Here is a 25,063-nt window from a genome sequence, read left to right as displayed (position 1 = left end):
GGGTGTTCACTACACGGACCACTGGGTGTCAGTCTAAGGCTGAAGACATGTCCAGATCCTTACCTTCTGCAGAAGCCACACTTATATAAGGGAACCCTCAAAATGTTTTAAAAAGAGGAAAAAGAACATGCTCATATTTAAAATCACAACTGTGTAGCTCGATGTGGGCTATGCAGCCACTTTTGTCTTTCGTGGAGCATCTGTGCAACATCTGTATGAAGTTCTCCTACTGGACATTGAACACAATGGGAGTGACGAATTGATTGGCTTTTTTTTTTTTTTTTTTAAATACTATGTTTTTGTTGGTTAAGCATCATATATGTCCTTAGCATTTAGAGTGACCAAACACTTTGACACTTTTGCATCAGTCAGTCTCATCTGCATCCTCCTCCTGCCTTCAGGTAGATCAAGCTTCAATCAAACACATTCGACCCCCGGTGACTAAAGGTTACATTTACACCTGAGTCAGAGGAAAGCCGCAGACCCTGGCCTCACTTCTTACACTCTGAATGTTACTCTTAATTACAGCAGGGCGGAGACATTGACATTTTCCTTGGAGTCTGAGGAATTACGTCTATTCTTGTTCAGTCTGCGTCCTGTGTGTAAACATTGTGATTGTAGGTTACGGTGCGTAAACGTGGAAAATGCCTATGGAATTGTTCCATATTTTGTGACTCTCACTCTCTCCCTCTCTTTCACCCTTTTTGCTTTTTCTCCCTTTAAGCACTTTTCCACAAAACGTCTCTGGACCATTTCTTTTTTCTTTTTTTTTTTACCAGTCGTGAAGAGGAGGAGCGAGGGGGTGGGGTGTGGGTGTAAGGGGCGTGTTTGGTATATAATACTTCTCCCTGAGAAGTTTTGCCTGTCGCCTAGTCTTTGGGACAGCCTCTCACACATCATCTCAATAGCCGCACCAACTGGGAAACTAACTCACCTGCAACCTCTGCAACCAAATAAGCCACAACGTTTTGACTACTGCCAACTGACATGGAGACCCAACAAAGACAAGGACACCACTCACTTTGCCACACCTGCCGTAGAACGGAGACCAGCAGAATGAAGGTAACCAGAGGGAACAAATAGTTTCATGCTCTCCGCTTGTGCTGCGCGGGTATTGAAAGACATCAGCAAGGGTTATAACCATGTTTTGTTGGCTTTATAAAGAAAACCGCTTCGGGCTGACCAGATGCATTGATCGCATCATTTTTTTTTTCTTGTGCAATATGAGCAACCGGACATCTCTTAATTTGCATGCAACAAAGAAAGTTCAAGATGCGCAAATGACATGGAGTGCGCCTGATTCTCTGAAGCATTTTTGCAACAGGTCGCCTGCTATGATAGAGGAAAAAATGAGTTGAGAGGTATTTTATTCTTCTCTCGTCTGGATGGTACGCCGTCAACTCAACTCGGAGCAAACAGCTGGTCTTTCTGTCGGCAGATAGGGGGCGGTAGGACTGAGGGTCAGTGAGCTCACCAAAGGGTGAGCAAGGGGAAAATATATGCTGAGTCTGGCTTTTCAGATAGTTAACTATCGAGCAGCCGGTCTTGCAACTTCTGGGGAGTTGTGTAAGAGTGTGAACGACAGAGATAACGTCTACTTTTTTCCTCCAGAATAAGCAATTCTCTCAGGTGCAACACAGTGACAGCGACTGATAACAGTTTTCAGGGGGAGGGGGGTTGGGGGGGGGGTTGCACATTTGGCATCATTTGTCGCACGCAATGATGCTTTTTTTTCTGAGTTTGTAGGTCAACTAAGTAACTAACAAAGAAAAGAAAAAACACAATGGAAGTCGTACATCTGGTAAACGCATCCAAATGTGAACGCGTAAAAGTGGATCCTCTTACATCACACTGAAAGGCAACATCTGGCTGTCAGCTGAGATTTTTTTTTTTTTGTATGTCATCACTTGTGAAAATGTTTGGTTGCATTTGTTGATCCGGTGCTTTATTATTCTACAATGTGTGTGTTTTATTTTATTTTTTATTTGTCTGCAGGTCAAGAAGATGTCTTCGTCCAGTCGCGCGCTGCTGTTTGCACTGGCTCTCGCGCTCTACGCTGTGGAAATAGCCTCGGCGGAGACGCTGTGTGGGGGGGAGCTGGTGGATGCGCTGCAGTTTGTCTGTGAAGACAGAGGCTTCTATTTCAGTAGGTTTTCAAACCGAATGCTAGTTTGCACAACGGGCTGCACGGTTTATGTACCTCCGTTTAATCTCTCTGTTGTTCATTCGCGCACATCTGTTTGGATAGCTGAGGCTGTAGCACCGTCTGTGGCTGTGTGGTATGCGTGTTTGGTATTTTTCTTTCTCACGCACTCAGCACACGCGTACACACACACACACACACACACACACACACACACACACACACACACACACACACACACATACACACACTCACTGACTGAGAGCCAGATAGAGAGAGAGAGAGAGAGAGAGAGAGAGAGGCTATAGCCAGCTGTGTGTCTCAAGACCTCGTCCGGGCTGCTCTGCTGAGTGTGCGCATTCTGCTTACAGCCTTTACCTCTCATTGCATATGAAAGGCCGGCGAGCTGTGAAGGCACACACGACAAGGCGCGACACAATGGGCCGCTTGTTTACCAGTAAAGTAATAGCACCCCAAGAGGCATACCAGTCACCTCAGCACCAGTGTTCCCAGGCCAGGCGACCACACAGATGATTCAGAGGAGAGGGTGGTGGGGTGGGGGGGCTGTTTTCGACGTCAGGTTAAGAGGACGGATCATTAACATCAATTCTGATTATTGCTTCCATTGTAGTGATGATGGGGAATAGCCGTAAAGCATTACGGTTTGTGCATTGTGGTGGTTGTTAATCCTCAAATGGATAAGCTTCTGTTTGCACAGTGTTTGTGACATACATGAGTTCACCTTCCTCTGGTGTATCTACAGCAGAGAGACCCCCGCCCCCCATAATGATATTGTCCCGCCCCCTGCATTTCACCTTTGACAGACAGGCTGTTTCTTTGTGTGCTGACTGCCACAGAAGCTTCTCCCCAATCAGAAAGATCGTTATCCAGTTTAGGCCGACATAGATGTGCTCCCTCCTCCTCCTAGCCTTCCCTCTCATGAGATTTGGGCGCAGGGCTTCAAACAAGGCCTTTATTGGTCGGGATAGTGTCTACCTTTTTCTCCAACGTCTTCACTCTCCTTCTTTTGTTTTTCATTTTGTCCTCTGTTTTGACCCTCACTCTGTCTTCCTGCACTGATCCCCTTTCTCCCATTTTCTCTACCTCTCTGCCCCTCCTCTCCCTCCTCATCCTCTTTATCTATGCTGACTTGACAAAGGACAAGGTCACAGAAGAGTTTCCATTTTATGTATTTGCTCACTCAAAGGTCTGTCTGAGAGCTTAGTTGTCTGTCTCCATCACACTCCTTTGGTGTCTACAGCACAGGGTGTTTACTTGTGTATTCACTCATTAAAGGACTTCCAGATAGCCCTAATCAGATTATCCCCTACAAACAAAAAGATTTGTTGCAGTTGGTCATAGATTTCCTTTTATCCTCTTTGCTCCATGGACTGCTATGATTGTTTAAGTAATCCTGCAAAAACAACCCTCATTCATTACTGATGCCAATGTTCTCAGGCCTTTCCTCACCCTCCTCACGGCCTTTCCTCACCCTATGTTGCGTTTCTCCTCAGGTAGGCCAACCAGCAGGGGTAACAACCGGCGCAACCAGAACCGTGGGATCGTAGAGGAGTGTTGTTTCCGTAGCTGTGACCTCAACCTGCTGGAGCAGTACTGTGCCAAACCCGCCAAGTCCGAAAGGGACGTGTCGGCCACCTCTCTGCAGGTCATACCCATGATGCCCGCACTAAAACAGGTACGTTTCAACAACAACAACAACACGCCAGTATGGGAAACAATCCTAATCCTAGTCTTTATCTTTTCTCCATTTACTTCTGAGCCTCACCCCTATGTACCTGACAGACAGAAACCCACACAGAGACAGGTTTATCTTGTTTAAATGGTCATTGGTAAGCAGTTAGCCTCCATGCAAAATGCTGAGCATCATGGAAAACATCAAGATAGTCACAGAACATCATATTCCGAAAAAAAGCGAGAGTCATACTCACAGACTTGTGTGTGTGAAAGAGAATGTTTGTTGGAGAGAGTGAGAGAGAGAGTCGGTGAGATGTTAGAGACTTCTGTTCTTTAACAAAACAGTGGGTGATTATTAGTCACGGAACACCAAACTCCCCGAAACTGGCACGCATTTTGATCTTGTCAAAAACACCTGACCTGGCCGGCAGAGTCCTCTGAAATATGTCACAGACATGCAGGGAATCATCAAAGCATTTCAGGGTCTTTTCACTGCGATCACAAGACAGAGCAGTGGCTGCTTTCCAGGTCTCTTCAATTCCCTTCAAACAAGGCTGGAAAGATTTTTATAAAGTTTCTGCTTTTACTTGTTAGAAAATCACTATCAGTACCGAGTGATCGCTAGTGATTTTAACAAACAAAAATACAATAAACACTGCAAATATCCAGAGGAAAGAAATTAACCCTTCTTATGAAATGCAAAAAAAGGAGGCTGCAAGGGAATTAGTTGGGACATGTCCCTCCTCTGTGTGGGCAGGGAGAGTTGATGGGTACAGCTTGCTCTGAGGGCCAGCTGTTCTCTGGCTATTGAGCAGGCCTGGAGTGAATGAAGGGGGGATAAACACTGCTCAAGTGGCAGGACCAAAACAAGCCATTCAGATGGAGCACTGGCTACTCACGCATAAATTCCAGCCTCCCTGCTACCACTCCCACTTTGTCTCAATCTGTGGTGCTCAGCACAACACCTAACTCTGTTTAAAAAGAGTTTGCTGCGTAAAATAGAGGTTTTAAAAATGACCATGTGTTTGTGTGGCGTTTCATTCCGTCTATGGAGGTTAGACAGTTCAGCGGGTCGTTGGGTGAACGATGACGTGCTCCTCGTATGTATATGAGGCGAGTGGCCGCCCTTCCCTTAGACAGTATGCTAAAGAGGCTGTACTAAGCACTTGTTGACAGCTTCTCTCAGTCAAGGAAACCAAAACAAGGGCAAGTTGGAGGCAAGGCGAGTCTGTTATGACGCTCTGCTCTATAAGAATGACATTTGATTTCCATTTGAGTGGCCAAACAATGACAGAATGTTTTTGCAAAAATAAACAAGGCTTTCCTCCATTGTAATAAGCACTTTCACAGCATGTTATCACAACTAATGAACTGACTCCCTCCTTTTTCCATTTTCCTCTTTTTTTTTTGCCTTCACGCCACAATAGGAAGTCCCAAGGAATAAGCATGTGACCGTGAAGTATTCCAAATACGAGGTGTGGCAGAGGAAGGCGGCCCAGCGGCTCCGGAGGGGTGTCCCCGCCATCCTGAGGGCCAAAAAGTTTCGGAAGCAGGCGGAGAAGATCAAAGCCCAGGAGCAGGCAGTCTTCCACAGGCCCCTCATCAGCCTGCCCAGCAAACTGCCTCCTGTCTTGCTCACCACGGACAACTATGTCAACCACAAATGAGCCCGCTGCCAGCCCTTTGCACAGACAAGAGTTTGGAGGGAGAAAAAAAGACTAGGGGATTATAGCTTTGTCTCTGACGTCATTTCTGTGGCAGTCCTCTTTGACCTCCCCTGCCCTGTCCGAGCCCACCAATCCCTCCCCCTGCTCTCATCCACTACTTCTTGACCCCGTGGCCCTTCTCTAATGCCCCCCCCCCCCCAACCCCACCTACCCACCCTCCTCAGGCACACAAACATGCCTTCACATTCTTCCTGTCTGAACTCTTTCGCTCCCTCTCTCTTTCAGTCACTGACACAAAAGGCACAAACACAAACGATGAACAAAAAGTTAACAATTCGGCTGAATGCAATTCAGGTGGATCCTTAAGCAAAAGAGAAAAGGGAAGGGAGAAAAGAAGATGAAAGAGATCTGTGGTTTGCAAGTGTCAAGAGGACACCCAGCGGAATGTTTTTTTGTCCTTGTGGAAGACAACTGAAAGTGAAGAGCAGCTTGCATGAAAGAATCCATTCCACATCATTTTTTTCCTGAGGCAAAAAGAAAATCTCTGTTAGTTCTTTTTCTTATTAGTTTGCACCTCTACCTATAAAGGGACTTCCACACTGTAAGGAATTATTTTGTAAAATTAGATTCCTGTTCCAGCACCTTTTGATCACAAACAAAAAGCAGAAAAGAGTCTGCAAAATTGCACATTGCCACGGATTACGTCAAAGTAAAGAAAAAAATGGCACTATTTTTTTATGAACAATGAACGTGTAGCTTAAAAAAATGTCATGGTGCTAGCTTTGGGAATGGACTCAAAGAAGAGGTTGAAAAGCACGTTTTTTTTCTTTGAATGAATATTAAAACTTTCCGTTTTAAGGAAAGTGTGACTTTTGAAAAAAGGAAGATAAACGATATGGGGGAGCTCCTGGCAGTGGCAATGTCAAGGGGGAAGTGTCACTGAGAGTAGACATGGGCTGTGTCTGCGTCTCACAGCGAGTGCTAGCGGCTGCTCGTCAATAGCTTGCCAGCATATAGCGGCAAGGGGGACCTGAGACCCAGTCCCTGTTCCTCCTGTCCCTGCCAGACACAGGGAGCAGTGTGAGGACACATATGGGACACAGTGGACCGCCTGGATTGAGACAGTACTACAGTTCTGGGACTTTACTTCCTGTTTGCCATGGCTTTGCAGACTGCTCTGACAGGAAGTAACATGGCATGGACAAAGAGCAAGTGGGATAATGATTATATTTTATTTTGTCTTTTTCTGTTTTCTTTTCATATCAATGTTTTAATGAAAAAAAAGGAAAACCCCGTCAGTTTCTGGTACCGTGACATTCCTGTTTGTCCAAGTTAGGCTTTTATTTTTGTTTCCATGGTTATTGTTATGATGTTATTTTACAGTTCTAAAGAAAGGCACAAAATTTAAATTCAAAGGGAAAAAAAACAGCAATAATGTCAACTAACATTTTATTTTTATTGTATATCAGTAGTATTCACATGCTTTTGCCTGAAAACAAATACTTGAATATATATATATACATCTATATATATATATATATATATATATATATATATATATATATATATATATATATATATATATATATATATATATATATATATATATATATATAAATATATAAATATATAAATATAGATATATAATTAGTTTCCAGGGACGTTGTGTTATTTTCCTTTAGTCTGAGCTGTATCTTGCGTAATGAGCCGCCAAGCTTTTTTGTTTGTTTGTTGAAATACAAATAAGGGCACTGTATAAAGGCATTATTTATTTTGTTATAAAATATATTTGAAAAATTGGTCCAAATAATATACGTAGCACTGATGCTCAACTGACGGATTTATTTTGTATGCTCTCTGTTTTCCAATTGGAGTTGTAAGGCTTTTTTGTAGATGCTTTGTACCAAAAATAATGTCTTTTCTTTCCTTTTTTTTCGTTTGCCATAGTTACTTTAAATTAATATTTTAACAGCAGCATAGCCTGGATTGCTTAGGCATGTTATGTCACAGAAATAGGCACATACTCTGAATACGTTGGTCTGCATGGATTTCCAGAAGCCTGTCAGGGGTTTCTGTGAAAAGGATAGCATCAATGAGTGACATTATTATTGGAAAAATAACTGTTCAACATTGATTGTACTCAAACCCACTATGTTTTGAAGCCACTTTAGTATTGCTGGCAGGGGAATGATCAGTTCTTCATTAAATCATGTCTTTGTAATTGTGCATGGTGTCCTATATGATCTTCTATGGAGCATCCTGCCATGTGCCAGTGCCACTGATGTTGTCGCGTGTTAGTTTGGGTCATGAGGCCATAAATGCGCGGTCAGTTTTAGATTTTAGAGTTTTGCTTACACGTGACTTACACAAGTCATTGTGTTGAGGCCTTAATTGGAGGTAATGATGTTGCTATGATGCTAGTAACCATCAAAGGTCACCTAAAGGTCATTGTCTATTAAGGAGAGAGCAAATCATCGCTCCACACCTCACAGTCTGTCCGTCTATCTGTCTTGTCTTCTCTGTTCGTAAAAGACAATGCCCCTGATCGTGTGCATCAACAGTATGTCTCTGTATTTGCATGGCGAGGGGGGTTGTAAGTCTGCCATTCAGCCCTCAACAATCTTCCAATCATCCATCCATTATGCATTTGTTGAAGGGCTATCACGCTGAACCATTTCTGAAGCACTCAGGAAAAAAAACAATCTATGCTCTCCGATGGAGAAGTGCAGTAGTTTCTGAGTGTCCGTGATAATCTTGTTGTGGAAGGGCAGCTGAGGTTGATACCCGTACCTGGCCACAATGATACAGCTCTCTGTGACAAACCACTGAAGCCCATGTCAGAAACAAGGTCACTCTGTGCCACATTATAGTTTCCTCCTCTATTGTGTCATGCATCACCCATGAACTGGAGACTTAATGGATACTCAAGCCAATACTTTATATCTCCTTTCTGTCAGAGAGATCTCAATTATCAAGGCTGCGTCCTGTCTCTAATTATATTCTACTTCAGTTGTGCAACAAAGCAGGCAGTGCAATTATTATTATTATTATTATTATTATTATTATTATTATTATTATTATTATTATTATTATTATTATTATTATTATAATATTATTATTATATTTTCTATTTTATTCTATATTTTCCTGCTGGGACTGCATTCATTCACTATTGTAATGTTCAAACAGGCTACTCTAGTGTTCTTAAGAATGGCGTTAAAGACAACCACTTCTTTTCGCTGAATATGAAGAGATACCTTGCCGAGCAATGGCAACTTTTTCTGTGTCAGTAGCTCACTCAGCCTGTGTGTATTTTATTGATTTAACCTCTGCACGCTAGAACGTCCGAAATGCACAATTCATGTACTTTCATTTTTAATATCAATAAAAAAAACATTTTATCAAACATACAACGTCTAAAATATTTACTGCTCTGTTCAGTGTACTTGCCTGTCTCGGGCGTGTGTTTACACTTTTCGGTGTGTTAGGCTTGAGAGACATTTTTGATCTGTTTTTACCTCAATTAAACCATATGTACCCTGTAAATGATTTATTACATCTTAAGGCCTTGCAGAGAATCTCCAGCTGCTTTTAGCACCCTCTCTCTTCCTCTCGCCAACCCTCCCCCTTTCCTCCTTTCTCTCCCTCTCTCCATTTCTGAGTCCATGTCTGTCCATCTCTGTCTGTCAGTCTGTCTCTTGCTCCGAATAGGGCAAAGTGTGCCAAAGTGGAATTCAGCACTCACAGAGTGCCAAACATGCCGGCCACAACTCCTCAGTCCTTCCTCTGCTGCATGCCACACTTAACCTGACCTGTTCTCACTGCCTCTGACACACCCATCTCTACATCCATCCCTCCGTCCTCCAGCGGCTTGCTAACTACTGGAGCAAGCTCCACTTCAGTGGCTAAGTTTAGTAACCGACATGTCTCAAATTATCACATGTATATTTTGAAAATGGCACAACCTTTCATTGTTGACATGCATGCATATACCCGCCCATGGGATGTCTGTTACCGGGCAGATTTACAGTACAGTATCTTTGCTCCCAGAATGGAACAGTTTCGGGAACTTTGGGTAATCTTGGTGCAGCAGAGTTGCTGCTGTAGCTCTCTGTTCTGTTTTAGGTTGGCATCAAAGAGTTTGAACTTTACAGTCAGGACAGGCACAAATCTCTTACAGTCCTGCCTTACAGTGATGAGATGCACATGTGCTGCTTCTGGGAAAGTGGAGAAGCTGGTTGGCTATCATAGAAGAGGAGCTCGCGTTCTGTGTTGCATGGTCATAAATCGCTCAATAAAATCACCTTTGCCTGTCTCATGAAACCTTATTACCCTGCAAAAAAGTCCACCATCCTGCAGAATGAAGGAAAAGCACTCAGCTGGAAGTGCATGCTGTCAAAAACATTTTTGTTCATTTCTGAAGGATTGCCGAAGGCTGCACAAGTTCACACATAATCATACATAAAAAAATGAACTTGCATGCAAACACATGTACTTTTCACCTCTTTCAGAAAGTAAATTCTGCACCATTAGTCCATCCCTTTATTGATACATGCATTAGTAGTTCAGTGTTTTTAAAGTGTCATTCCCAGTAAAACACTTTACTATCATTGACTTTTGTGACCCACTGGCAGGTGTGTGTGTCTGTGTGTGTGTGTCTGTGCGTGTTCTCCTGCAGCCACTCTGGGACTTAGCCTGTTCCCTGCAGGTGTTTGTACAAAGTATGACTCTCTAGAGCTTGGTAATGAGATCAGGGACTCTCTAGTCCTCAGGGATCGTCACGTCACCTCTGTGCCTGACGGAGCAGCGTCTGGCACAACATCAGTCAACCAAAACAAGCCAAACCGGTCCTCAGTGCACCAAGACACATACTTGTTTTCCTTATTGTTGAGTTTGAAGGATGGAGCTTGTCAAGATCATTAAAGCATATGCCACAGTTGTGTGACATAGTCTTAAAAAAAAAGAAAAGATCAATGCAGTTAGACATTCTTATTTGTTGTCTGGATTACAGTGTATTAATGACTTAGGTATGCCAAGGACTGAACAATGTGAAAGGGCAAACAAATTTTTTTTGTGTCCAAGGTATGCATGTAATTTGGATAGGAGCATTTTTAACTTGCTGTCAAATTTAAATTTACATCGGCATCTAAATCCGAACGTAGGCATACAATCACTATAACATTATCCTAAATAAGTAAATGGGATAGAAGAAGCACAGAAATGCCACCTCAACCTAAACTGGTGGAGCCAAATAAACCATAAACCCAAACCCACGCATCCATCCCCATAAGAGAGGCCTCCTGAACTGTGGAGCGGAGTGTAGATGTGGGTGGCACAACTCTCCCAGGCCTGACATTGGAAACTGCCAAAGAGCACACTAGAGTTAGTTGTGGTTGGCCGGATGCACGGGATGCATGTAAGGCCAGGCCAACTATTGAGGCACAGGGTTTGGCAAGCCCAGACCATCACAGCCCAGCGTGGCCACACAGGCCAATTAAGACGGGCCTTCTACTCTCCTTTCTTCTCCTCCCCTCCTCTGTGTCTCTCTCATCTCTCCCTCTCTCTTTATCTCTCATTTTCTCCCTTGCACTCCCTCTCTCTTTCTCCCAATCCTCATAAAGCGTGCTCACACATTCCTCTTTTCCCACTTTGCCTCTCTAATTGCTGTGGACTGAAAAGAGGGATGAGAGAGGGGAATAGGAGATTGAGAGAAAGAGACAGAGAGAGGGAGAATCTGAGGGAAAGGGGTCATACCACAGAACCTCTATGGCCAGGACAAACTGTACTGGGCCCCTGGAATAGTGAAAACTCCTGTGTGCAGTGTGTATGGGCTCGAACATCCAGCATGCTCTCTCTCTCACTCATTAATTACAACGAAACGTAACCATTTGGCTAATTTACTCCAAAGAGCTTAATTTCATGATATAAACCATAATTCAATCTGCATCCTTGCATTGGCTCTGAGGTGGTTACAGCAAAGCCAGAGTATAAAGAGGGGATTGTTTTTCTTCAGCGCCCCACAAAACTATCTAATTGTTGATTCCTAATCAACCAGGAGCTGTGAGGAGGCTTTCCTAATTATGTAACCGTAGGTTCTGACACATTAACAATGAAGGGGAAGTTTTAGTGGATTTTGCACAACGTAAAACTGTGTGACGTGAAGAGAAAAGTAATTTTCTTCTTGATCAAATCAATGTTGTTACATGGCTTAACTATTTGTCTCAAAGTTTATGAAGTGTAAAATACAAGATCTGACTTTAAGAGCATGAGGATGGGACAAAAACAAACTATTTGGGCACACAAAAACCACTGAACAATGTCGGTGTTTGTCTTTGGTCTATGTCTGATCGGCTTCTGAAAGGCACGAGAAGGATCCATACCACCCACTCTGACTCTAAACATGGAGCACTGTGGATGCCATATTTGTAGAAGTTTTGCAATTTTGAGGCTTTTGGTGTTTTTGTCACACACCACTGAAAGGTCAATGCAACACATTCACAGCAATGTGGATGTGACAAATGTGTGGGGTAGACTGTGATCTGGAGGGCAAGAACATGGGAAATGAAGTGGTTAAGCCATAGAAAATCATAACAAAGGGGGAAGTGGTTTCCAGTGTGGTCACTGGGTCATTGCATGACAATTTCCTCTTACTGGAAAACAAGGGGGTCACAGCTTTACACTGAAATATACTCTGTGTGTGGTGCAGAGACCGCCTGGGCTATACTTATTCACAGGGGTCAAATGCTACACTCTGTGGCAACTCAGCGTCAAGATTTAAAATTGTCCATGTTTTCTTCCAAAGACGATTTTAAATATCAGCCCACAGTAGATGCATTTTCTAAAAAAGGGGTACCTTTTTCACTTTTTCCTTTCTGAAATATTCATGCATTTGTTAAAGGCTAAATTTAATTGAAGGTGTTGCAGGAAGAGTGAAGTGGGTGGCAGTAAATGTTTTAAAGCAGAATGCTGCACTTAATTAAACAAGGAGGTCAGCATCTTGTAACGTTTAAGGTTTCTGAGTTTTTCACTCTAACATTATCCAGGTGTGTCCTTATACTTCACTCTATCAGGGCATTCATCATTGTTGCACGTCAGTGTCGCTATGCGGAGGTCACCGGGGCACTACCTGGGACAACACACACACACACACACACACACACACACACACACACACACACACACACACACACACACACACACACACACACATGCACACACACACACACACACACACACACACACACACACACACACACACACACACACACACACACATGCACGAACGCACAAACACACACACACAAACACACACAAATGCACTGCCTTTCTCCCATGATCCATTTTGGACATTAGAGGCAAGACAGTGAAAGCTGCAAATATGTGTCAGATAAACGGATCTGTTGAATATGCACACGTTGTTGTTAATGAAAAACTAAAAAAGATTTGAAACTTTAAAACCAAAGGCAGACAATCAGTGATCCTGGCACTTGTTGTGGTGGTAAAGCAGGCAGCACAATAACCAGGGACACTCCCCTCTATGTTTGAACAACATATAATTACAGATCAGGATAGGAGAGCCCATTCTGAGGGGAAAATAGCAATCTCTCTTAATTACAAGGCAGGCCATGATCCATACCTATCCGTCACTTCAAATAACTCTGTGTTGGAGTGGCTGGCAATATTATTTTGTTCAGGTAGAGATAAACAACACAAGCAGTGCCATCAGCTAAACTCAACAGGAAATTCAGCAGGAAATTTTCTTTTCACAAAAAGATTCTTAGTTCTTTCTAGTTGCTTGAACTATAAAAATTGTAATACTTGATTGTTCTAAAAGAAAACAAAACAATGTGGGACAAACCACATACTCAGCCTCTGCATGTTTTTTCATTTTCATAAATGGATCCCTGTGGATGTTATTACGTGCTTTTGAATGAATGACAAGTGTTGAGTTAGACTTTTGTGCAACAGTTGAGCAAGGGCCAGTGTGTGTGTCCAGCTGTCATACTCTCACACACACACACACACACACACACACACACACACACACACACACACACACACACACACACACACACACACACACACACACACACACACACACACACACACACACACACACACACACACACACACAACACAGTCTCCAGTGAACAGTGTCAGCATACAGCTATGGTGGAGGTTCCTCTCTCTCTGGCCAGATGAGCATTCTAGTTATCTTCCCCACATAAACAAGATAAGCTCCATTTCTTTGGCCCTCGCCAGGGTCCAGGGGTTACGGAGTTCTTTCCCTCTTCGCTCTCTTTCTCTTCCCCTCCTTGACCGTTTTCCTTCTTCTTTTTCTGCAACTTCTGTTTTCTGTGTAAGGATTTTGCAGGATGGCAGTGTGCAAAATCATGGCTGGCTCATAATAAAACTTTCATCAGACTCCCTTGATAATTCAGTGTGAAAAATTGTCATTATTACATTTCTCTTATATTGTGAAAACAGCTACCTTTTCTAAGAATGCTAAAACTAAATTTCAGATATTAAGTCCACGCACGCAAACACACACTGAGACAAAAACACGACAGAAGAGTGCAAATATTTGTGAGGAAATTGCTCGAGAAGGACATTGCAAATGTGCCATTTGGCTGCCCCAAACCATTGTTTGTTGAGACTTGCCATGGAAGCTGGCAGAAGTTGTTTGTGTCTGCTGTGCCATCCTTCAGCCCAAGACTGTCAATTTCATTCTCATGCTTCAGTAATGCGGATGGGAACTTATCCAGAAATGCCACAACTGAAAGACTATGTATGTGTGTGTGTGTGTGTGTGTGTGTGTGTGTGTGTGTGTGTGTGTGTGTGTGTGTGTGTGTGTGTGTGTGTGTGTGTGTGTGTGTGTGTGTGTGTGTGTGTGTGTGTGTGTGTGTGTGTGTGTGTGTGTGTGTGCACTTAAATATAATGGCAGTGCCACCAGTCTGGCACACAAGTGATGACAAAGGTTTCTCTGTGAAAACCCACACGTATACTCACACGTACACAAAAATAAACAAACAGTCATAAATACACAAATATACATGAAAGCATCCACATGCATACATTAACACGTGCATGCACATTTACACACATTTAAATACAAACACATGCACCTACAGACACACACAGACACAGACACACACACACATTTGTGTTCACGGAGCCCTGCTAATGATGGGTGGCATTATGATGTTTGTGTGTGTTCCAAAAGAATTGGCATTACTACTTGGGCCAAATCAGCAGCCAACAGCAGCGGGCTATTAACAAAACTGTTTCTTTGTTTGCTTTTTTCTAGGGTTTTTTTTTCTTGAGAGGCGCCAAGCAATTAATGGTCTGCCTATGGGAGACCACTAAACTGTGCCACAGTGAACACCATATGCACAATGATGCAAGACATGATGGAAAAGAAAAAGATGATATTATGACCGGCCAGCACTCATCATTCTGATCTTTACTGCAGGAGGGATCAAAGAGGCCAGTTGACATTCAGAAGGGCTGGTCACACTTTTGACCATCATGGCCTGTGTTTCAGAGTTCAAAGCACGTACAAGTATATGGAACTGTGTGTGTGTGTGTGTGTGTGTGTGTGTGTGTGTGTGTGTGTGTGTGTGTGTGTGTGTGTGTGTGTGTGTGTGTGTGTGAATTTGGATTACTATGCTGAATTAATATTCTCACAAAAAAATTAGGCAACTTGGATCAGTTTGCAACTTCTTTCTAAAAAGGCGATTTCGTTTTATCTTAATAGAGGGTTTTTTCATGAAGGTCAAATAAAACAGTTTAAAAATGAAAAGAGGGAGGAAAACCTCAGCATAAAATTGTATTCAACTTCTGTTGAAGGTTTTTAAACTGTTGTTATAAAGCAGATACGCAGTATAGATATAAACAACAAGAAGTAAATAACATTTTTATTATAAACATTTGCATAAGGTTCTGTACCCATCCTATTAACCACTTGTGTCAATTTTGAAATGGATAGTGAAAGGACTTTATAATTTTAGTGCTATTCTCAACTTGAACAAAACTTTCCAATGGCAATGATATAAATTTATTGTAAATTATTGTTTTATTATTTGGGGCATATTACGCAGCTGCATTAAATCTCAGTTACTCTGAAGAGAAGTGCCTCCCAGTTGAATATTAATCTATTTTATATTAAACAAGAAAATAAAATGTATATCTCTCTCTCTCTTTCTCTACAGACACACATATATATATATGTTTGTATTTTTAAATAGCATGGGTGCATTTCTTTTTCTTTTTTGGTTTCTCATGTGTCTGTGTGCAGCCTGCCCTCCCTGGGTCTGCCCACATTGTGTTAGTGAGCGCTGAGGGTTAACGGCACACGACAAGCCACCTCACTGGACACCAGTCCATGGTTCAATATTTAAATCTGCTCTACCCAGTAGTTAAAAATCACTTCCACCGGCTGTTGTGTGGAGAAAAGCAAAGAGATGGTCTGAGATAAAGAGGGCAAGTGTTCAGTGACGACTGGCCTGATTAATGTTTAGCCAGATAATGCTAAATTAGCGGATATGACTGAGCCATAAAAGTGACAGAGAGTGAGATAATGATGTGGATTTGTAGCCTTTTGGTGGTACTGAGGACAAACGCTCACGTGATTACAAGATAAGTTTTGGTGTTTTGACCCCGTCACTGTGCAGGCGCATGCAGAATGTTTCCATAAAGAATTAGAGGAAATATCAAATCAAGCTACATACTCTCAGTTTCCTGTGAAAACCACATTATCTACTAAAAGTCAACTTTTCATTGACAGAAAAAAATTAAACTAGGTAACTGTGAGATTATTCAACTGGCTTTTTAAAGGTTTTAGTGGGATTAAAAATGAATAAAACTTTAAACATAGGTTCTTAACTAAAAAGTGATAAACCTGATATTCAGTCACTTCTGAGAGCAACAATCAACCACTAGCCTACCCACCACTGGATGTGGGAGAGCCAGGGCTTTAGTGGTCACAGTCAGCGGTCTCTATTAAACATTACAAGGGAGTAACATTGCTAAAAACACAATGCTACAGAAACACCCCAAAATTGCCTTCGTTTTATTGTCAATTAGCATAGAACATCAACAGTAATTTCCTGTTACTCACTCATTGCAGATACCCCCTGGGGGTGTGAGTGACCGCTTGAGATGAGGTAGCTTCAGCGGTTCCACCCTAACTAGAAATTTCTGGTTAGGGCAGGAAAATTAGCAGGAAAATTTGCTCCCTGTACATGTCGTAATAATTCCTATGTACATGTTCCTGAGCGCATGTCTGTGCCTGTGTGTTCATAACTAATTTTTTTTTCTTGATTTGTGTATGTTAACTTTGTTTGTGAGAAGTGCCTGTGACAGGTAACCAGGAATTATCCAGTGGCTTGCTCCCCAGACAGACTGAGTGCGTATGCAGTGTGCCAGGCTAGTAATTGAGGGCTCGGAGGGAGAGAGGTTTACCATGTTAGCCTTATTATTATCATTAAAGCGAGAGTTAGCTCGCCGTCTGAGGCCAGGTCGAACAGGGAGCTTGTTCCTCCAGACAAACTGATGCTTACAAGCCTTCTGTTTGTCCCACGTGTGCTCAGTGAATCAACTGCTGCCTAGTAGCAATTACTACCAGGCCATCACTGCAAATAACAATTTGTCTTTATTTCACCTCCATGCTAAAAAAAATATTTTTAATTTGAAAATAAAAGGTTCTGTTGATAGTGTCAGATATCTCTCTCCTGCAGCACTATGCCGTGTTTTTAATAATGTCAGTTATTAGCCTCGTAGGTTGGGCGACCTGCAGCCTCTCCACCTGTGAGTTTTTGTATGTGACAAACTGTACCTGTGCATCAGCGCTGGACTCTTTTCAACACCTATAACTGCTCTGACAGCTGCTTAGCTGTACGATGACTGTATTGAGCACCTGAGGGAGGTCCCAATGAGACTGGAAAACCTCTTTGGCAAAGGAGAACTGGCCAAGATCGCAGCACAAACTGTTGCAGATAAAACAATACAAAATCAGACAACTGACACACAACCAATACTTAAACTGCTGATAGTAAAATAAGGCTACTAGACTACGAAGACACAATTAAATTGACTCATGCCAAATATATCATATTCATTTATTTGAATTCCTTTTGAAGGTCATTTCAGGAAGCAGAAAACATTAAGGCTTTTTTTCCCATTTCTTTCCCGTATATTCTATTTCATGAGAAAGATAAAATTTAAGAAAAAGGGCCAAATAAAGATCTTCAAAATATGTAAAAAAAAAATTAAAATAATAATAATTTCAAAACTGAAACTGGGAACATCCTGTGGTATTTCATTTTTTTTGCTTTTCTTTCTCAGTTCCGATAATTACTTATTTAAAAACAAACATTATTTTCTTCAAAAACAAAGATATAATTCTTAATATTATGTATCTTTCATAAGTCAGGAGGGAGACAGAGTTCTAGCTGCAGACTGGCAAACCAAACAAAACAGCAAGCAAAACAGCCCCGGACAACAGACAAAGTTTTATCAATAAAGATGTTCTTTCTATGAAAATAATCACTGTGGCCAAACAAAACACGGCACAGGATCCAAAGTTGTTGTCGGAGGTTTGCCAGCAGACGCTTATGAAAGAAACTGTGCAGCAGAGGGGACCGGGATGACGCCACAGGGCCCTTTTTCCCCTAAATGTCCCCCTCCACCTGTCCCAGTCCACATTCCAGCAGTATGACCTGCTCATCTGTGTCCCGTACAGGGAGAGTCCAGAGGGTCCGTCTGATAATAAGGGATGATGTGTCTGCCAGCTCAGCTCCCATGTGTCATCAGCGCAGAGTTTTGTGGAGTGGGGGAAGGGTTAGGGGGGGGACAACAGCAGAAAAACAGGGAGATTAAAGCCCACAATAACAATTTTTTATAATTTTTACTATGTCCATTCTGCGTGTGAAAATGAGCCGAGCCAGACCCCAAGAAAAACAACACTTTGGAGGAAAAAAAGACCATTTGTTTTCTGGCAAGAAGTTCACTGAAGAAATATCAAGAAACATGTGCCACTTCCCTTTCAGCACGGCATCTTCATTATTGTGAGACTTTAGAGTGAATTGGCAGTGTTTTCCCAAAGTTTTAGGTACTTTATGGAGACAGTGGGAGCTAATAAGTGGCAAAAATTCTCATAAAGGAAAAATGTGGTAAAAACATAACCTGAGGAATGATCATAAATGACAAAGAACTTATGTCCAAAAACTGGCTTTGGTCTTTAAGACAGGAATGGAAAGAATTTAGATTTTTTTAATTTATTAATAGCACATGGCAAAGAAGTAGCGTGTGGGACTGTGTGTGAGATCAATGTGTGTGTGCGTACATTCTGAGCACACAACAGGTGCCAAACATAACAGAGCAGACGAGAAAAACATGGTGGGGTTAGCTCACAGCCGGGCTTCCCGCTAACACAGTGTCACAAACAAAAAATGGGACGGTGCGTAAGTTTGAGCGAGGCTGTGCGAGTTTGTGACTATGTGTGATGTTATGCACTGTGCATCTGATAGTGTGCCTGAGAGGATGCATATGTGTATATGTGTGTGTGTGTGTGTGAGTGTTGAAGTGTCTGCAGCTGTACGTGTGCAATGAACGAAAACAGTACGGGGAAATGAATGAGGTATGTGTAATGACTTGCTGCTCTGCTATGTTCATTAGGCTACAACGCATATGAGTGTGTGTCTGTGTGTTTGTGTCTCTGTGCTGGACCATGGTTGCTTTGCTTAAACAAAAAATCCTGGGAAATAGTAGGAGGTATGGAAAGTGTTCCCTGCACAGATTTTGAGGTTCGGTTGTCAACATTGTCAGCATAACATCACTGACAGTAACACATGAGACCGATGCTCAGACTGTCGCGGATTAACCATTTGTTTGGCTCGATGCGCAGATAGATCATATATCTCATTTCGCTGCTGTCTCTGTGGAGTGTGACATAAATCTTGGGCCTTGCATGTTTTGCGGTGAAAATATGTTATTCAGAGGAGCAGTGAAAGCCAGCATATCCTTTCAAAACATTCTCACTGTGGTGCAGCGGCGTGTTGGAATGTCATGTATTGTAAATACTGTGTGTGGGCCTTTTCTTTCAAGTATCCAGGCAATATGCAGTGTGCTAGCTGCTGCCTATGTCTATGTCCCAAGTAACTTTAGAAGGTACCCTACAGCTGTTCTCATCCAGAAAGCTTTGCATGAACTTATTTCCTACCTCCTCGTATATCACTTCAATCCCATCCTATTACCTGTTCTTCCACACATAATCATTAAGTTATTGTATTTCCCTGGGTCACTGAGGTAATAAAGATATATTGTCCGTATGCAACATAAAGTTCAGGAACATTGAGTCTGAATATTGCATAGAATATAATCCATAACAGAGTGAGACTTTATCCCAAAGGTTTTGTGGACTTACGGTTAATAAGATCATAATGTGCACTGACACATTTGGCAAGTCTTGTTTCATATACAAGACATAGTTATACGCTGAGACACACTCTTTCTCATGCACCAGATCATATAATAAACACAATTTTTACAGCCTCAAAGCCAGGTCGTCCCAACATCATTAAATGCATGGTTCTAGCTAGAGAAGCAATTATGTCAACATTGTCAGTTGTTTTCCACATGATGCTGTACGTCTCCTTATGTACCCTTGGCTGTCCTCATGTGGCTGGCCTGACCCCCGGCACAGTTTACTGAGAGTTTCACTTCCAATGTGGTTCCCAAAAAGCTTTCCGACACAGACAGCGGTACAGCTGGCCGCCCTATAGCTGACATCTATAATAGCCTCTCATCTGACAGTGATTCACAGCACATGCACTAAAGATATACATCGCACCAGATGTAACAGTGGAACTGTGCAACAACAACCAAGACATCAATGATGAACTAGTTTATACTAAGCAGCTGAACAGGTCAAACAGCCTGAGGGTCGGTGGGGGAATGTTTCATTTTGTTTATCTGCTTTAGATTTAGGCTGACATTATACTCAAAACTAAATCAAATTTGGAATAGTTTGACATCTCCGAAATGTCGAAATCAGTGCTTTAAATGCCAGTTTCCTCACTGCTACATGCTGGAGGAGCTTGCAAGTCAGTCGGAGCAGAAACAGCCTTTAAGGTCCTTAGAACCAGATATAAAAATAAGTAAACATTATATATTTTAAATTTGTTCAGTAAGAAAACAGTATACTAAAAGAAAAAATCAACCGTAAGGAGGTGCATGGACTTCAACTGTTCACATCACATTAATGACCAGTTGCAGGTAGGGGTGTTACGGTTCACAAAATTCACGGTTCGGTTCAATACGACACACTGGTGCCACAGCTCGGTTCGTTTCAATACAGCAAAAAGTATATATGCCAGAGAAATGTCCTTGATTTGAAAATAATATATATTAAATATATATTAAAACTAACATCATAAAGTATGTTCTTTTTTACTTTGAACAATGATGAATTCATTTTTGTACAGGAAGCTGCAGCAACTCCTGCTTTGTCTTCAACACATGGGGTGCAGTTGTGTTTTCTGTGAAAGAAGGTCACAATCTCTCTGATCTTTGCTGGGAGGCCAGAGATCTGCTGCACTGGCATTGCTTTCTGAGATGCTTCATGAATGACATGGGCAAAGACATGGGCAAATCACCTATGTGTTGCATTAACTATATTCCTGGCATTGTCAGTAGTCACAGGAATAGTTACATTAGCTCGCTCCAACTTCCACTACTGCTGTCATCTCTTGGGCCAAATCCTCGCTGCTGTGACTCTTCATTTCCCATTCAGTGGTGAGGTAATGTGCCGGGCTCAATAACATTACGCATGTTTGTGAAGCCTGCGTTCTCCACTACAGAGTGGACTCACATCCACTCTGTAGTGGTCTCACATCCGTGGCTATAAAAGGTACCAGGGGCGGCTGTGGCGTAGTGGAGAGCAAGGTAGTTCTCCAATCAGAGGGTCGGTGGTTTGATACCCGGCTTCGGCAGTCGATGTGTCCTTGGGCAAGACACTTAACCCCAAGTTGCTCCCGAAGGCTTGCCATCGGTGTGGACTGGATGTTGCATGAATGTTAGTTAGAGTCTGATGGTGGCACCTTGCATGGTAGCCTGTCATCAGTGTGTGAATGGGTGAATGATATGTAATACTACTGATTGTAAGTCGCTTTGGATAAAAGCGTCTGCTAAATGACTGTAATGTAATGTAATGTACCAACGAGAACATTAGATTTCATACAATTTAAGCTGTTATTTTATTTTCCAAATGCAGTAGTGTTATTCCAACAAAAAGCCTCTTACCGAATGGTTCATTACAAATATGTGTATTGTTGCACCTCTAGTTGCAGGTGCTGGTGTATTAGCAGAAGATAAATGATGCTGTCAAAAGTTCAGAAGGCCAGCCTGCGTGCAAAGCCACATATCTAATCATGTGGAAAACACAACTACATTTACTGCTTTCAGGTTTAACTGCCAACCTCAGTCTGAAGTTTGCAGCAGACATCACCAAGGGTTTTCAGCCTTGAGGCAATGCAATCAATGGAATCTGAAAAATCCACATTTTTCAAATTTTTTCATGCAAAATGACCCTCGGCACCATCATTTGCATGAGAGAACTTGTGCTGCTTTATCTGATAGTGCGGCATCAGTGTGTACGAATGACGGAGAAGTTGTTGCTGGCAGCAAATTCTTTTTAACTAGCCTTAGCAAATGAACAAATACCTGAGCTACAGAAGCTATTTCCCTCCTCTGGCCAGCAGAAGATCAGTGATGTGTGTGTTTGGGGAATAGTGTAAGGTGGGACTACAAATAAAAGTCCCGACCCCGGGCCGTGGAATTCCAGGGGTCGGCATTCGAGGAACATGCCCAGCCCTTAGAGAAGACGAGCCCAAATCCCCCTCTGGGCAACTTCAACCTTACACAACATGTCTGGAACACACACACACACACACACACACACACACACACACACACACACACACACACACACACACACACACACACACACACACACACACACACACACACACACACACACACACACACACACACACACACACACACACACAATAAGCAGACAGTCCCCTACCCCCTTCCCTTTGTTGTTGTTTTCTCTTCTACCCCTCTCACAATGGAAAGGCATCTCCACTCTCTAAGGGGCCACAGTGAGAGATCTGCTCAGTAGCGAAACAATAAACAGGATCTATACTGGCTACGTTCTGCGCCTACCTTGGACTTTAGTCTGCTAATGATTCTTAGATACAAGGACTAGATAAGGCACAGACATGCAAGCTCCAGCAGGAATAGTGAATCACACACACACACACACACACACACACACACACACACACACACACACACACACACACACACACACACACACACACACACACACACACACACACACACACACACACACACTCTCCCTTTCTGTCAAACACAGTTGTTGATAAAGCCACTCGTAGGCTGCCTTAAAACAGCACCAACCTCTCGGGACAGGGAGCATTTGTCGCTGAGGCCCCAGCAGCATCGAGGCGCTCGGGGAGTCGCTAATACAAAGCTCCTTTGAGCTTGAGCTTTGTCTCCTACCCGGCATGTTCTCTATGATTAGTCAGCAATCTGCTATCATACAAGTCCCTGGCCTACTTCTGCACAGGAATTCAACCTATGACATCAGTCAGCAGCAAAGAGGCCAAAGTCTGTCCACCATGGGGCTTAAAAAGTTCAGGTGGAACGATTTGAACGGTTCGGCTGTTTTAGACCTCCTCTATTAGTGAGAGGCTTTTGTCTCACTCACTATCATACACCAACCAAACACAGAAATGTTTCTCCTGAAAAGTTAGTAAATGAGCAAAAAAGGAATAGCAAGCATTAAAAGATGAAATAACAGAGGCATAACTAGAAACAGACACAAGGTGGATGCAAAAATTGTGTTGTGGTGAGTTTTTTTTTTAACCATGACCAAAGGCTTTAAAACCCAAACCACAACCATAAACTTAAACCATACAGGGTATAGTTTCAATTTCTTAACGTTAACCAAACCTTTGACAGCCTATACCTCACATTAAACTTAATTAGGTAACCATAAATGTGATGAACACAAGATGTCAAATCTGCACTGCATCTGCTACATATTCTAATTTGTGTTAGAGAAATACACTGTCTGCAATACGTAATTTAGATTACAGACTTTGTGCTCATTTTCAAAACATTTCTGAGGTCTTGATGGTGCACCCACCCACACACACACACACACACACACACACACACACACACACACACACACACACACACACACACACACACACACACACACACACACACACACACACACACACACACACACACACACACACACACACACACACATTCACACACACATGCAGTGATGAAAAAGACATTGACGGAGGATGGGTTAAAGGGAAGGAAAACAGAAAACGTGAGAACAGAAACGGGGAAGAAAGACTGATTAATCCTCCCTTTGGTGGTGTTTTCAAAACGTTTGATTCAACCATGCACCCCCCCAACCTGTCTACTGGCTCTGTGAGGTGGTTTGATCTTTCATTCTTTCTTATCAATAGCACCTTTGCATTAATTACCAAACAAAAACATCCTTCAGAGGGAAGGGGATGGGGGAGTGCTGGGGGGTTTCTCTGAGGGAGTGTGGGAGACAACCTCCTTGTAGCGCATTCCAAGCTTTTGTCATCCCTGGGAATTTGTTTCCTGTCAACGTCTTAAGCCAATAGATAATATGTTATCAGGGATGAGAGCAGCCTCCATCCCACCCCACGATGAGAGAAGAAAATGTATCTGACGAAATACCTTTTAAGTGAGATGTCTCCTTTAGTGACAAATGGTTTGCTGGTTTATGTGCGCGGTGGTAATCATTAAAACAGAATGAGGAGACTCAATTGGTGGTGATCAAAAGCAAGTGAGATGAGAATTAAATTGTTTTCCCCCCTTCTTCTTGCCGACAACAAGAATTTTAGCAAGCTGATAAAGTAAAGAGGCCGACATGTTCTTACTCGAAGTAACATAAAAGATGTTTACGGATTTCTCTCTAATATAGATGTTTTGGGGTATTATTTCACAGCTATTTGGCCTAATTTATGAGGTGCTCTACACATGAGCTCGTTGGGTTTTATGACCCTGTGTTTCCCAGTGTCTGCACAGAGATGTGTGTGCCCTCTAGACGGCCAGCCTGGGGCCAGTAAACCTCTCTCTGTACTGGCAACCGCAACCATTCTCTCTAAATTACATCACCTTTCCAGATCCCACCAGTGAAATTGACGCTCAGCGGCTCCTGAATTCACCTCATTTTGTTTCCTTTTTTGTACTTCTCTCTCCATCTCCTTTTTGTTTATAGACATTTTCGGTTTAATTCATAAAATTTCATTCCTTTTTTTTGACTTATGACCCTGGTAACACCCAAAGCAGTTTCTTAAATCATAGCAATAAATCCTGATACTTTCCTGCTTTGTTATATTCTTGAGATTCACAGTTTTCTCCAGTGCAATCTGTGTCCAACACCAGCGCCTCCTTTCACGTCGCTTCTCCC

General features: G+C 42.4%; 1 protein-coding gene across 3 annotated transcripts; it reads left to right on the top strand.

Annotated features, from left to right (window-relative positions):
• The first annotated feature begins 878 nt into the window (after window positions 1–878).
• Window positions 879–7,005, top strand: igf2b (insulin-like growth factor 2b). 3 transcript variants are annotated; one of them, XM_054619507.1, is made up of 4 exons: window positions 879–1,062; window positions 1,996–2,146; window positions 3,658–3,839; window positions 5,266–7,005. In XM_054619507.1, the coding sequence occupies exons 1-4, from the start codon at window positions 988–990 to the stop codon at window positions 5,503–5,505; spliced, it is 648 nt and encodes a 215-aa protein (XP_054475482.1). In that variant the 5' UTR covers window positions 879–987; the 3' UTR covers window positions 5,506–7,005. The 3 variants fall into 3 exon arrangements, with proteins under 3 accessions (XP_054475482.1, XP_054475481.1, XP_054475483.1); XM_054619506.1 differs by having other exon boundaries at window positions 1,996–2,150; window positions 3,662–3,839; XM_054619508.1 differs by lacking the exon at window positions 879–1,062 and adding an exon at window positions 1,800–1,871 and having other exon boundaries at window positions 1,996–2,150; window positions 3,662–3,839.
• Window positions 7,006–25,063: the final 18,058 nt, after the last annotated feature.

This window comes from Anoplopoma fimbria, chromosome 19 (assembly GCF_027596085.1).
Source record: "Anoplopoma fimbria isolate UVic2021 breed Golden Eagle Sablefish chromosome 19, Afim_UVic_2022, whole genome shotgun sequence".
Taxonomy (NCBI): domain Eukaryota; kingdom Metazoa; phylum Chordata; class Actinopteri; order Perciformes; family Anoplopomatidae; genus Anoplopoma; species Anoplopoma fimbria.
Note: the sequence above shows the minus strand (reverse complement) of the source record. Positions and strands in the feature narration are given on the sequence as shown.